The sequence below is a fragment of the Mus caroli genome, chromosome 4, assembly GCF_900094665.2.
Source record: "Mus caroli chromosome 4, CAROLI_EIJ_v1.1, whole genome shotgun sequence".
Taxonomy (NCBI): Eukaryota; Metazoa; Chordata; class Mammalia; order Rodentia; family Muridae; genus Mus; species Mus caroli.
Genome location: NC_034573.1, coordinates 38,623,982 through 38,638,732, shown reverse-complemented (window position 1 = coordinate 38,638,732; position 14,751 = coordinate 38,623,982). Strand labels below are relative to the sequence as shown.

General features: G+C 50.8%; 1 protein-coding gene across 1 annotated transcript in view; it reads left to right on the top strand.

Annotated features, from left to right (window-relative positions):
- Pax5 (paired box 5) overlaps positions 1–14,751 on the top strand; it is a 167,729-nt gene that overhangs the window by 127,139 nt on the left and 25,839 nt on the right. The window contains exon 6 of the mRNA XM_021160362.1: positions 4,269–4,370. Within this exon, the coding sequence (XP_021016021.1) occupies positions 4,269–4,370 (102 nt within the window). The remainder of the gene's footprint in view (positions 1–4,268; positions 4,371–14,751) is intronic.

Genomic DNA, 14,751 nt, shown 5'->3' with positions numbered 1-14,751 from the left:
TCTCCCTCTCCCTCTCCCTCTCCCTCTCCCTCTCCCTCTCCTCTCTGCTGTGTCACTTGCTCATCTGATCTTGTTCCTCAACTTACCAACCCATCCTCCCAGTTGCTAGCCACCCTTCCTCACTCCCTGGTCCCTATGGTCTCAGCGCCTCTCACTATCAGTAGAGGCTCAGGCTACAGGTCAGAACCCTGGGCTCAAAGCTAAGCTCTCTTTCCTACTTGATGTGCTACTGAGGACAGGTTACAGTGTCTGCTCTTTCCTTCAGTTTCCTCTTTCACGGAGCCGTCAGGATGATAGATTGAGAGTGTCTCTGAGCAAAGCAAAGATTACTTTGTCAGTCAAATTTCGTGACCTGAGCTTTGTCCATTCCCCTCTGGGGTGTTTCCTGCCTGGGATGGCAGGCAGGGAAACCTTTGGAGGAAGTGACCATCAGAAAAACCAGAGAGGCCGTGGGGAGGAGCATGCTCCTGCGGGATTAGACCGAATGCCAAGTGGGTATGACAGAAAGAAGGCTGCTTGAAAGGGGAACAGCCTGAGCCAAGGCGTGGGGCTCCGGGCCTGGTGGGAGAGGATGAAATTGGGAGAACACAGACTAAGGAGGCCACGGAAAGCTAAGCAGAAGTCTCTTAACTTACAAGGTGGGGGCAGCTACTAAGCCTTTAAACATGGAAACTCCCGGAAATCTATCCGTTAGTTGGCTGGCCCACCAACTCTTTCACTGGTGCTAGTAGCTGAAATACTTGCCCTGGGATTTTCTGGATCCAAGGCAAATCCTGCTATCTGTAATCTGAGTGTCATTTTCCCACATCTCACTTTTACCTCTCTTGTCTTATTGTATTGGTTGAAACTTTCAGGATAATTTTCCATGATAATATTTATAACGAGTTTTCCTGTCACATTCTTGACCTTGGTAGGAAATTCCCCAAGTGTTTCAACTGTGAAGTACAATATAATATTGACAATTTTAGAATCAGGGTAAGATTGGGATGTACTTTGGTTCTTACTTACTGACACGTAAGGAATGAATCTTGAATGGTGGCCGATGATGTCTTTTCTGTCTCTTTTATACAGTCAGGCGGGTTTGCTTCCTTGTTATAGTGATGGGAGGTCCTCACAAATGTGTTGATACTGAACCATGCTCACATACATAGACTGAAACTCACGTGATCACAGCATGTCACTGCTCACAGCAGTGCTCAGCCGGTGCGGTAGGGGATGCAGGCAGCCATTGTTCACACCAGCAAAAACGAAATAACTTGGTAACATATGAAGGAATCATGAGACTAGCATTTATTATTAATTTTTCTCCTGTGGGCTGTTAAGTGCTTACATCAAAATTTGGCCAGGTTGGTGGGGTGAACCAGACTCTCTTGGTTTATAATCTGGACCATTTAATAACCTAATAATGTATCTCTTGGAGATTTAAAACAACTTACCCAAATAAGAACAAATAGAAACTTGCTCATGAAGCTAAGTGGACAAGGCTCTTGTTTTTTTTTATTAAAGACATTTATTCTGCCTCTTCCAGGATTATTAGGCTATTGGTATTTTCTAGCTGCTCTTGTGTTAATTGGGGTAATTTATGTTTTCCTGGAAAATTGAACCTTCTATCGAGAACTTCCTATTTATAACTGTGCAGTGTGTGTTCTTCTTGATAAGTATTATTTCTTCTATGATTTTAGTTATATCTTTCCTCATTCTGTATCTTAATAATTCTATGGGATTTGTTTTTAATCTTCTTTGGTCTGTTTATTCTATCGGCCTTTTCAGACAAGACTGGGCATGCTCAGAGTGGTCTGACCACAGACTCTCTGGTCCTTTCAAACAATGAGTCTTCCTGCCGTGTCTGCCTCTGTTTGCCTGTTCATTTATTGATTCCTTCCTCCTCCTTCCCCCAAGTTGCTTTTATTGCTTTTTCATCTGGCCTTCTGCGTTGAGTGTTTTGCCAAGGTTCTGATTTTCTGAAACTTTGCTTGAGGGATCAAGATTTTAAAGTGTGTGTACCAGCAGCAAAAACTGTTGACCAAACAAGACCCAAAGGGCAGACACTTGAAGAGCGAGGTGGATCCCAGGAGGCAGGAGTGCTGGAGTCCAAGCCCAGCCTGGCTCAGACTCACTGAGCTTCCATAGACACATTCGAGCACACCCCAGCTGCCTGCACCGAGCAGGCTTTCCCACAGCACCCTCCATCTTCCAGGAGAGAGGTTTTGTCTTAAACTCTGGAAAAAATATGTACACTATAAATTCTATGTAGTTGAATTTCCTTCTTGAAGACAGAGAGTAATGATGACAGTGTCCCAGCAGAGAGAGGGACTTCAGGACTCATTCGGACAGTCCCATAGCAAGGTAGTGGTGTGGACAGATTGACTGGCTAACCATGTAGACTTTGACCCAGGCTCACCTGGGACATCTCATTTCCCTGTAAGGAAGGAATCATGTCAATACCTTACCTCCTAAGGCTGAAGAGTAGAGGAGTTAAACCCTTTCAAAATCCTTGGCAAGAGCCTTGCATTCCATCACTTCTTTGCAAGTGTTCATTGCCTGCAGTTGTCATCACTAGGTAGGATCCTGGGATCAGGGACAGGGTTGGAGATGCTCCCTGGATGGGTGGAAAGTCTCCCTTGATTGATGAAGATGCTCACTGCTTGGAAGAGATGCTCCCACAGTTCCTGAGAAAGCCCCTCACTGAAGTAGCCCCTGACTTTGCCTATCTCATACACTGGCTACTGACATCTCAGGCCCTGTGTAGTCTGAATGCCACCCACTCCACTCCTGAGACATCATCCCAGGTCTCCCTCATCCACAAGCCCAGTCACTGACACTGTAAAGAAGACTGGGAGTGAGAGCGCCCTGGGCTGGTGTAGGCACTGGACTCAGGCGTCTGCTCTGACATAGTCTAAGTGGGCCCCAAGCCAGTTGACCCCCTTCCTCCACCAGGTCTGAGTTTTCCATCTGCAAAATGGCGAGAAGATCCATCATGAAGAGACTCCCGGGCCCCCTCTTGAATGTCTTTTTGAACAGAGGTGGAGGGGGCTGCGTGAACTGTCCAGTGGAGTGGCTTCTTACACTAAATCCACTAGGACTGCACCCTTCTGACCTTGGGGTTCAGAGGTTTGACTTGGAGCTTCGACACTGCAGAGAAGCATAGGACGTCTAGCCAGGGTTGGAACTCACTCCCAGCCCTGCAGGCTTGACTTTCCTGTTTCCTCTTGGCCTTCCTAGAGAGGATTGCTTAGGTGCAGTTCGTGCTGAGGATGAGAGACTTCCCAGGTTAACCCGGGGTGTTGGCTCAACTCCAACATCTCATGTAAACACACCCGAGCCAAGGTGTCTAAAGCCAGGGCAGTGATAAGCATGGCAGGCAAGGGCTCCTTTCTGGGACTGTCTGAGGTTCTGGAAAGTTGGCAGACTTGGGGGGATGGGGTAGCCTCTAACAGACTTGTAAAGTGGGGTAGCCTCCATCAGCCTCTGAATGATGGCACTAGAAGGGACATCAGTGTTCTTCTTGTGTTGATTCTCAAACAAAGGGCAAGACTCTTAATGGATTCCCACATCTCTAGCAGGGCCATGGTGATGCACATGAGGCTATCCTGCCCTCCAGGAGCTGGGGGCCTGCAGAGAGCCTGACTCAATCCACTTGAGGGCCAGGGCCTTTACCTCCATGTGCCAGCAGCAGGGCAGTGTTGGCGATGGGAAAAGCACTCTGCATGTTCACTGAATAAACCCACGACCCCTGTGTCTTGGGAGAGGGAGTACAGTACAGGCCTATATGGAGCTGGGGGTCTAAGGTGCTGCCGCCACGGGCTGTTGGGAATGGAGAAGAGAGATGTGTGAGCCTACCTTTGAAAAGCAATGGCTGGAGGCTGTTTGTAGCTGGAGGAGGGTAGGCTGAGAACCAGTCAGAAGCAACAGGGTGGATGGAGGTGGAGCAATAGGGTCACACTTGAGGATACACAGCCTGGTATGTACACTGCCATTGTCCCAGTTCCCCGAGGGGGTTCTGATTTCTCAGAGATAGACCACAGTTTTAGCTTAGACCTTGCCAAGTAGAGCCAGGGTAGCTGGTGTGTGCCTGTGTGTGTGTGCCTGTGTGTGTGTGTGTGTGTGTGTGTGTGCGCGCGCGCGCGCGCGCGTGCATGCGTGCGTGGTGTATGACATACTGGTGTTCAGAGTCTAGAGGAGACAAATATGCAGGCTGTCCAGGAGCTGTGGCTGAGCAGCAGGCTGCAAAGATGCTCACCCTGTGTTTTGTTGCTTTGATTCTCCAGGCCGAGACTTGGCAAGCACAACCCTCCCGGGGTACCCTCCACACGTCCCCCCCGCTGGACAGGGCAGCTACTCTGCACCGACGCTGACAGGAATGGTGCCTGGTGAGTTTGCACTGCTGGCGTCTCCACAGCAGGCAGCAGAAGGGGTTGCTGTGGGAGGGCGGGCACCCCCGCCCCAAAGCAGCCCAGGTGACCTCCATGCTTCTGAGAAGCCGACCTGAATAAGTCATCAGAGGTTGACCCAGCCTCTTCTGTAGCTGGGTCTGCAGTGGGGCCAGGAGAGTAGTGGCTGTCCTGGGGAGGACATCAGGGAGTAGGTCCTTGTCTGACACTTAAGAAGTCCCTTGTCAGCCACACTGGGTGCCAGAACCCAGAGGCTATTCCCTTAACCTTCCTCCCCTGACATCTTTGCTCCCCAGTCTGTGTAACATGAGCCAGAGCCAGCCCCTCCCAGGTCTCCATGGCCCCATTCCTTGAGTTTGAGCACAGTGTGTTGACTGTGACTTTGTCATTTGGGGCTAAACTGAGCACCAAGAAAACCTGTCTCTCCACCAGTTCTGGGTCAGTTCTCACACAGAGAACAGAGATCACCATCCCTTAAGGGATTCTCTCTGTTTCCCTCTCAGTATTCATCCCGGTGACCAGGGTGAGTCCAAAGGGCCAAGGGGCTCATTCTTTGGAGATGGAGCCGAGCTCCTTCAGGCTCTTCCTTGAGGCTGTCTACTTGAAGGTGCCAATGATTGGCCAATTTGTGAAACCCTGAGGGTTCTTGATAGGGACTTGAATGAGCTTGAGTTTAAGACAAGTGTCCTGCAAGTATGTAAGGCTTCATAGGTGTGTGTGTGTGTGTGTGTGTGTGTGAGAGAGAGAGAGAGAGAGAGAGAGAGAGAGAGAGAGAGAGGAGAGGCTTTACGTGGTAACAAGTGGAGCAGATGAGGGCAGAGAGCAGTGAGTTTCCCACACTGCACACCCTGGCACAGCATGCCAAGGAGCCCAGAATTCAAAATTCCACTCTGGCCTAGTTGTGTGCACGGTGTATTTAACAAGGTAGGAGGACGGAGCATATTTCATTTAACGGTTTGTTAGCTTGATTTATGCCTTTTAAATATGAGACATATGGGAAATGGCCTCCGTGAACACTCTTGTCCTGGGCCCTGCCAACACCGGGGAGGCCTGCCAGGTTGCACTGCAAGAGCTTTGCCTGTTCTGCAGCAAGGATTGCCTGTGGCAGACGCCAGAGAAATACTGCACACAGGCTGAGGTGACGGGGCACCCCTGCCCCTACACACCTGGGCTTGCCATCCCCAAACCTTTAGTAGTTGGGGGTCACAGACCACATCTGAGAACCGCCCCTCAGGTTTAGGTAGTCCCTTGTAACAAGTAAACACCTTTCTCTGTGCTTATAGAGAACAACTCTGTCAGATGGGTTAGCTCAAGGGTATGACCCCCGTTTCTCTAAATGGCTGGGACCCAAAGAAGTTAGTTGGCTGCAGGAAGGTGCTAATGAACTTGGTTCCTAGCATGGGGTGCTGAGGTACCTACAACTCTGGCTTTTCAGAATGGACCTGCTGTAGGAGCCCTGAATCCTGGTCCCAGTTAGAACTTGTGAAGGTGAGACCACTTCGGTGGCCATCCTAGAAAACCTCCCCTTCTCCTGAGACCAAGTTGAGAAGCTGAACTTTTTCTGTCTTATCCAAACAGTGACCCTTGACCCTGGTCACTCCTCCAGTCCTGGTTACCAGACCCCAGAGACAAATGGCTATGGACCTGGAAGAGGCCCCAGCAGGATGGTGGTAGCTCCTCATCCAGTAGGGATGGTGGCAGGAATCACAGGGCCATGCAAGGAAGGGCACAATCTCCCAAGTCTCCTGCCAGGGGACACGGAACTTCTGGGACTCAGTCCTCTACCACAGAGGGATGGTACACCACACCGAGGGAAGGAAGCAAGAATCATGGGTGAGGAGCCTGCTGCCCAAGAGCCCTGCACTCTTCTCCACATTTCTCTCCCTGTTTCCTGTCCTGTTTCTACCTCCTGCTGGCTCTGAGCTTTCTTTTCTCCCACACCAGGCATTTAATGCTTAATTCTTGTTCCTCAGTGTCCTATCCACTGTTGCGTCCTGATTCTCCATCGTCTCCAAACCTGTTTCCTGGATGTCCTGTAGCCCTCACCTTTCAGCAGAGCAGTGGCCTGGTCTCCCTGCTTCCCCCTGCTCCCCATCCCATGCATTGCCAAGGTCTGCCCTAGCTTGCTTTGTGGGTTCCTCTCCCAGCCCTCGCTGTCCCAACAATCACTCTGACCAGTCAGTGACCTTTCTTCCACACCCTGGACCACTTCCCACCTTGATCTTGGGCCATTCAGCTCCACTATTCAGCTCTGAGCACAAACACTAGAAACCTTCCAGGATGGTCCCATCGGGAACTAGTGTTTTCTGTCCCATCAGCCACGTGGTGCACACTGCTCTCCCTGGAACCTTGTTAGCCGTGGGTGCCACCATAGCACCAAGTGGGTTCTAGGTACTTTCTGTGTGGTTTGGCTAGGGGACAGAGGCTGTGAAAAGCAGATAGGCCTGTGTTCTGATTTCCTGTGACAGACAGAAGACAACCCCAAATGCAGTGCTCAGAATAATGGGGACATTCTCTCCCATTTCTGTAACAAGTCTGAAATCGGAATCAATGGGCTGAAATGCTGGCGCTGGCCCAGTCACACTCCCTGGCAAACTCTGGGAAGTGGCTCTCTCTCTCCTCATCCAGCTGCACCACTCCAAGGCCATATGACTCCATCACCCTTCCCTACACTCATATAAGGGCACTCGAGCCTTGGGACCCGTGTGGGTAATCAAGGTAGTTCATAGCTCAACTTAATCACCTTTGCCAACTTGTCTTGGCATCACAGGTTCCACACCGGGAGCCTCACATGTCAGGTCCTAGGGACCACACCGTGGCGGCACTGTGATCTGTTGGAGGGCTTTGATCTTGCATCTGTTCAGATTTCTGCTGCTTAACCTCTCCGGTTTCTAAGCCCATGAGGTATTTTCTTGATGGAATCCAGTTATCACAGCCATGGAGGGCCTGTTGGCATGTTCTGAGAAAACAGTTGACAAGACTCCGGGGGGAGCTGTTATGTGGTTTCCCAGCTCTGAGGTGACCACACTGGGATGGATGGTTTCGCTGTGTAAATCCCATACTTGCTGTGGGTCCACAGTGCAGTCTGCAGAGAAAGCAGAAACCCCATGGCTCTTTGCCTCCATGGGCTTCAGGAAATGCTTGGCTGTCCCTGTTTCCCACATACAAGTGGAACCTTCCATTTATAACATTTGCTTCTGGGAAACACAGGGGAGGGACTGTCTCCAGGGCACACTCGGGCAGTTAAGCTCTGGGTTGTGTGTGTGTGTGTGGGGGGGGTGCGTGGGGAAAGCAGGCCTAACGAGTTCTGCCTTGAGTGGCAGTTTGTTGGCATGTCCTGCGTCCTGGCCTTGATGCTGTTGAGGTACTATCTGCCCTTCCTGCTCCAGGGCATCCTCGTGTCTGCAGAACATGGCATCTAATTCCTCTCAGGGGTTTACGGATTCCCTCCCAGCAGCCCTTTGCAGATCAGTTATACAGAAGAAAGCAAGGCCCTCGTATTTTATCAGCTAAGGGTGGAGACAGATTTCAGTTTTGATTTCCATCAAGTCTCGGCAAATGCCAAAAGTTTTGCACCAAAGATTCCACAGTGTCTTGATCGGTGAGTTAGTACCAGGTACCTGCCTGAAGATATTTGTGCAACCTAACAGATATTGACATGGCATTTGGAACTCTTAAATACCCTGGTCTGCAGGGGAGGGAGTTCCCTGCCCTTTGGCTTCAGTGAGTCTGAAAACAAGGAAAGCATCTTTGAGAATCACTCAAGGGAGCAGGGACTCCCTCCCCAGCCCCTTGCTTAGCTCCTGCTTTGTACCAGCAAGGCTAATTTCCTTATCTCCCCTGGGCTGCAGCAGAGGAACAGAGGCAGATAGAAGGATGCATGTTAGACAGTGTGCACAAAAGAGCATGGCTGGTCCTTATAGTCCCTATGGTCCCTTATAGTCCCTGTGGTCCCTATGTTCCTAGGCACTCTAGTAGTCACTAGTAGTCAAGGATTGGAAGATATTACTTCTAAACGCCTTGCAATTAAGGTGCCCAGTGAAATGACAGTCTCCAGTCACTTGAGAGGTAGGGAGTGAGGACAAGAGACAGAAGGAGCGTTGGGAACCAGAAGGGAAGTCTGATGCAAGCTGCAAGTGCAGGCAGGGCAGGAGCCAGACCTGCTTCTCTGACATCAGCCTCTGTGGCTTTCCCAACCCCTCTTTGCCAGTCTGTCTGGCTCAGTCACAGCTTTCTGTTCCCCTACCTAGACAAGTCTTCTCCAGTAACCTAAGTGTATTAATTTCCTGTTGCGCCTATAACAAATTACCATAACTCGGGGACCTCAAACAACAGAAATGTTTTATCTTCCAGTTCTTAAAGTCTGAAGCCCAAAACTGGGCTCAAGTCTGGGTGTCTGCTGGGTTGAGTTCCTTCTGGACACTCGCACAGGGGGTGGGGTGTGTGTTTTATTTCATTCTCCAGCTCACAGATGCCTCCGGGCATCCTTTGGCTTGTGGCCCCATTGCTTCATTTCTAAAGTTGGCAGTGCTGGGCCACCTCACATGCTGCCACCATCTTTCTCTCCTGTTAGAAGGAACTTACTATCACCCAACCCAGGACAGTTCAGCAACAGCTTCTGTCCTCTTTACCACCTTCATTTCTCTCTGCTGTGGAATCTTACACATTCACAGGCTCTATTGCTTAGGATGTCAGGAGAGGAAGGAGTTTTCTCTGTCTGTAGTGAGACTGACTACCCCTGAATTGTGCTAGCCAGGCGGAAAGGGTGGGGCTAGAATCTGGCGGGATGTGGCCGGGACCCCTGTGTAGTCCATCATGTTCTTATTCACGGGGTAAAATATATTCTGCACAGGGGACACAGGTGTGAAACTTTATTCCCGTGGTATGGGGAGACCCTTCTCACAACTGGACTGGAGTCCAGTGAACTGGACCAGTTTAGTAAAGACTGTCAGAAGCCAGGACTTGACAGAGTCTCAAGCCTCTGAAGGGAGGTTGAACCACAGCCCTCTGGGTGCTTCTCTAGAGAGTGAATGGCTTTTGCCTGCTATCTGAGCCCCATCCCCGCCCCACTGGCTTTCTCAACGAGCTCCCATTGGGCCTTCTGCAGGACCTCTGGCTGGGGTGGTCCTGGGCCCCCAGGCGCACACCTGTTGCTTGTTTCTGACTCTTTGCTGCCCTCTAGTGGCCGCCAGTCATTCTGCCATGCTAGGAATGGAGGACGGAACCCAGCAAATAGGGTGAAGCCACAGGTGGTCCATTTGCGTGTTCGCTATTCACTCTTGAGACATTTCCTGAGAAACACTAAGTGCTGGTTTGGGGTCCAGTGTGGCATTTCAGGCCCAGTAGCTGCCTTCAGGGAGCTCACAGTCTAGTTTGGGAGACAGATTAAAAAAAAAAATCCCATGTTTTATGTAGAAGTTTTGAGGAGATGACTCAGTCAGTAAAATACTTGTGCAAGCGTGAAAACCTGAGTTAAATCCTCTGATCCCAAATTTAAAAAAACATTCAGGCGTGGTGGCACACACATTTGTCATTCCAGCTCTGGGAAAGCAGCGGAGACAGAGGATCCCTGGGGCCTGCGGGCCAGCTCCCTTATTTGGGTGACCAGTGAGTGGCCATCGAAGCAACAAGGCAGACTGTGCCTCCTGAGGAGTGACCCCAAGGTTGCCCCATGTCATCCTCCACATGTAGCCACATGAATGTGCGTGCCATGATAGACAGACAGACAGACAGACTGTCAGACAGAAAACAATAAAACGACTAGGTTGTAACAGCCTTGTAGATCAAAGGGCTACAGTCAAGATTTGCTTTAGAAGGAATGAAAGCATTTGTGGGAGGGAGTATCTGCACTCCAGACACATAAGGAGCAGGCTGAGCCCCCAATGGTTCAGGGCCCTCCCCTGCTGAGAGGCGGGAGGGCTGGCTTGGTACAGAGAGGAGCACAGGGGGCCCATGGATCTCTAAGGAGGATGGATGGTCTTGTTGGGCATCGGGCCTTCAGCTTCTAAGTCCTAATGATCAAGCCGGATCCTGATGACAGAGATTAGACTTGAATCCAGTACTGAGGAAGGATGATCATTCCTAGTCCCTGGCCCCACAGTCAGTGTAAAACAGCTTGACTCAAGGCCGTCCTTCTGTGAACGACTCCCAGTACCACTGCTCGCCAAAAAAGCCAGCCAAGAGGGCCCATGGCAGTGCTCTCTGGTTCTCTGAGACTGGCCTGGGAGTAAATGAGGAACAGCAGATACAGGCCTGGCTTATCAGGGCATGGGGTGGGATAGACGCTGCAGTATAATGAGCCAGGCCACGCAGCACCCCACCACCCTCTGCCCTTGCTACCTGAGCTGTGAATCCAGGGCTCACACCAGCCCATGTCCACTGGACATCAGCAGTCTGCCCACTTAAAGCCGAGGACCTACATTCTCTTCTGCTCACCTTTCCTTTCACCTTTTCTTATGTTATCGGTGTGTATCAGCCCCTGCCAGACTGAAGCTCCTACAGGTAGCCTACCCTGGGATGTCCCACAAGACTGTAAACAGGAGTGCAGGATCCAGACGGGCCCTGTGCCAAAGGCCTAGTCCCCTTTCAGGGCTTTACACCAATCTGACGCTGGAAGAAAAATGTACTTTGCCTCTGAAATTCAAAAAGGAAACTGGCAGGCGAATATTAATAAACATTATGGGAAATGTCTGCACATTGCAACATTAACTTTTATTAACTATTACATTTAATGCTCATAAAAATTTCATCACACTTGAAAACAATTTTAGGTTAGATTGTCTCACTCTGTGAAAGTTCCCAAGTCCGAGCAGTAATTGGGAAGACATCACAGCTCATCATAGCGCACATCACTCATGGTCACGTGGTTCCACAGGCACGATTCTAGATGGAAGCTTTTGGTAATTTTAGAGCAGAAATTAATAATGTGCTGTAATTACTGTGCTTTAAGGTGGAAGGGGCCTTCGCAGGATGGTACTTGTGTGTCTGGGGGCAAGGGCTTGGGAAAGCCTGGCTTTCCTGTTGCACCCCACTGACCACAATGAATAAATGCAAGGCCTTCAGATAATGGGGTATCAGCAGCCCCCCATTTCCTTCCTTCAGTTTACTGAGCATCTACACAGGAACCTAAGGACACCTCATGAGGCAAGTCCTTTAGGGCCCACAGTGGAACAGGTATGGTGTCTCATAAGCCCAGGGGCTCTGCGAGCACAGAACAGGGATTTAGCCAGACATAGAGGAGCAGGGCAGGTGCTTCTACAGAAGGCTGTAAAGGCGGGGACACACCACTGTCATATTCCAAGGTAGGCAAGTAAGCAGCCAGAGCCTTCAGAGGCATCTGTGCTGCTGTCCCTAAGCATAGGAGGAGCCTAGCAAGACAGTGAGGGAAGGGGGTGGGGTTAGGACATGGTGGTACACAGAAAGGTCCTGAGCCGTGCGTCCACCATGTCTGCACTCAGGTCCTTGAAGTAGCTCTGCTCTTGTGTTTGGACCCTTTGGCTTGCTGGAATCCACAGCCCCGCCCTGTTTCCAAGACTTTGTCACCTGTCAGCCCTGAGCTGGAGCAGCCTCCACACCTAGCTCACTGCCCCTGAGCCTCCTCTGCCCAGAGCCTATAAGAGCAAAGGGAGTCAGTAGGGCTTGGCTTTTGCCCTCCAAGAAAAGAGTGTTCTTAATTGACACCAGACTCCCATGCTCCTCCCACCCACCCCGTTAACCTTCATGGTGTTGACCGGCTAGGGAGGTGACACCCACTTGGTACCCAGGTTGCTGCTGAAAGCACCTTGTGAGAGTGGAATGTCCATCCTAGTTCACAAGCAAGTTAGCCACTCTGGTAGTGACATAACCTGTGTGGCTCTACCCCCAGGGGCAATCTGGGAGCATCGAGGCTGAACAAGGTCTAGAATTAGTATTTCAAGCTTGCCCAACCTTGGTGGCACTGGAGACTAAGAGGGCATGAAGTCTATCTGAGAGACACTGGTCCCTGGAGAAGAATGTGGTTTCCCTGGTGGTCCTCTGATGCTTCAGGCAGCCTTCCCGATCCACAGTTCCTTCCTGGCCAGGGGAAGGCCCTTGCTGCTGGATCCTGGGAAATTACATTTCAGATTCTGGGATATTCCCTCCTCCCTCCCTGTCCATCTGTCCATGCGGAGTCTGCTTTCGCCTAACTGACACTTACTCTTTCAAGGGACCTATTTGTCATATAGGTCCTCAGTTTCCCCCCTCCCCCTGCATGCACCCTAGGCAGGGCCGTGCTTTTCCATAGACATCTCAACCCCAGGCCAACAACCATGTTCTGTCTGCTTGCAACTGTTGGGCTATGTCGGACTGTGTCTCCTGATTGCTTCTGGGGTGAGACCCAGCCTGGAGTTTTTTTTTTTGTTTTTTTTTTGTTTTTTGTTTTTTTTTTTTGGAAGAGGGACTGTGCCCAGTCCCAACACGCAGCACAGTAGGTGCTGGTGGGATCTAGATAGAACTTACGTGAATACCACACTCCCGCTCCCTCACTCCCTTATTAGCCAGGATGGAATCCAGGCTCCGGGTTCAGGGTGTAATTAAACAGGGCTTGCGCTCCTCTTCATCGCTGCCCTGGTCCTTCAGTACCTGCTCTCTGGAAGATGCTGAAACAATGGCCCTTGTTACCCTCTGTTTGAGCTATTTATTTTTTTCACTTTTCCCTCCTTCTCGTCCCAGGGGACTCGCCTCTCGCCCTCATCCCTCATGTCTTCCCTTTCAGTTGGCTGTCACTCTCATTGTCCTCCCGGGGCCTGGAAGGCAGGGTGACAGGCAAGAGGAGCCCAACCAGGCCGGGGAGGCTGGAAATATAGTCATTAATGGGAGCCAGGAAGCCCAGATGTCCTCCCTGAGAGTGGGTAATTTGTTTTTAATGAAAAACCACGCGGTGACCCTGAACAAATGAATTTTCTTTATAAGGAGTCTATGTGCAGAGTCACAGATAAAGGACTTACAGGGAGACTTAAAGCCAGGCTTGAAAGGAAGAAGGAAGAAGCGAGAGGCAAGGGAGGGCACAAGGGAGAAACGGAGGATGTTAAAATGGCAACTGACTCCTCATATTCTTTTGTCTAAAGAATATCCCAGCTCAGAAATGCTTTGGAAACTGTCCTGCCAGGCCGGTGTACAGAACGGTTGGGACCATCTTGAGACTTCTTTCATGACTTCCCATTTGCACAGAGTTTTATAATTTCCAAACCTCCCGGCATAGTTTTCGGCCCCAATTTACAGAGATGAAAACTGAGACCCAGGAAAAGATGGTTGCTTTAGAGTCACACAGCAAGGGAGGATTCCGGATGGCAAGCGGAAGGACTTCGGCCACGTGGCGTTTGACTCTTAATCACACTGTGTTCATATCTGGAAGCGGTTTTCTCTGTGAGGCAGAAGGTCTGTGACCCGGGCTGACCTGGGAGAAGCGCCCTGTCTATGTGGAGGGCCAGGGCTGAGCCTAATGAACCTGAACTTGGGCAATGTCCCACTTTTCCAAAAACGCGTTGTCTAAGGATTCATTTAGAGAGAGCACCCAGGAATGAGCCACTGGGGTTGGTGAGGCAAAAAACAAACAAACAAACAAACAAAGCAACCCCCCCCCAAAAAAAAACCTGGTTAATGCAAAGAATCCTGTGTCTCCCTTCCACAAGTCAAGAGGCCAGCCACATAGCAAACCTCTGCAGGTCTGTCTGGGAAGGGCAGCTGTGCAGGGGCTCTGGGCCCTGTCCTTGGTGGGTAAGTCCTACCTGTCGGAGAAGCATGGCTGGAGGTTGAAGCAGGCCTGGGTTGGGGAGTGCGGATGGGGTCCACTCTAGCACACACCTCTCAGGGGCCAGAGACACCGTCATGCGATAGACCACAGTCTACAATAACTTCACCCTCCACTGTGGCTAGAGAGGCCTGGACAGCCATGCTAAGGGTAAGAGAGGCTGTGAGCAGAGTCACAGGGCAGGTTAAAGAAGAGCCAGCCAGCCTTCATGTCCCCATCGCTTCAGCCCCTCCTGTGGACCTCTGCTGCCCTGAGCAGTGGATATAGATGCTTGCCTCCCAGGCCAGCAGAGGGGGGCGTAGAACCTGAGGCACTGTGGTGGGGGTGGGGGGTGTTCCTGTTTCAGCTAGTCCGGCTTTTCATCTGGAGTCAGGTAGCTGACAGAATTCAATGATTGTGTTCTTTCCCTGGCTTCAGTATCCTCTAGAAATGATAACCCAACCAGAAAATCAGATGGACAAAAAACTCAGACCACGACCCGCAGCCTGAAGCCTCCACTTGGGTTGGGCCTTTGTCTCCTGGACACTGGTCGGGTCCTTGCTTTCCCAGTTACCAGAAACAGGACCTCCCTCCCATTAAGCTTCCTGTAAG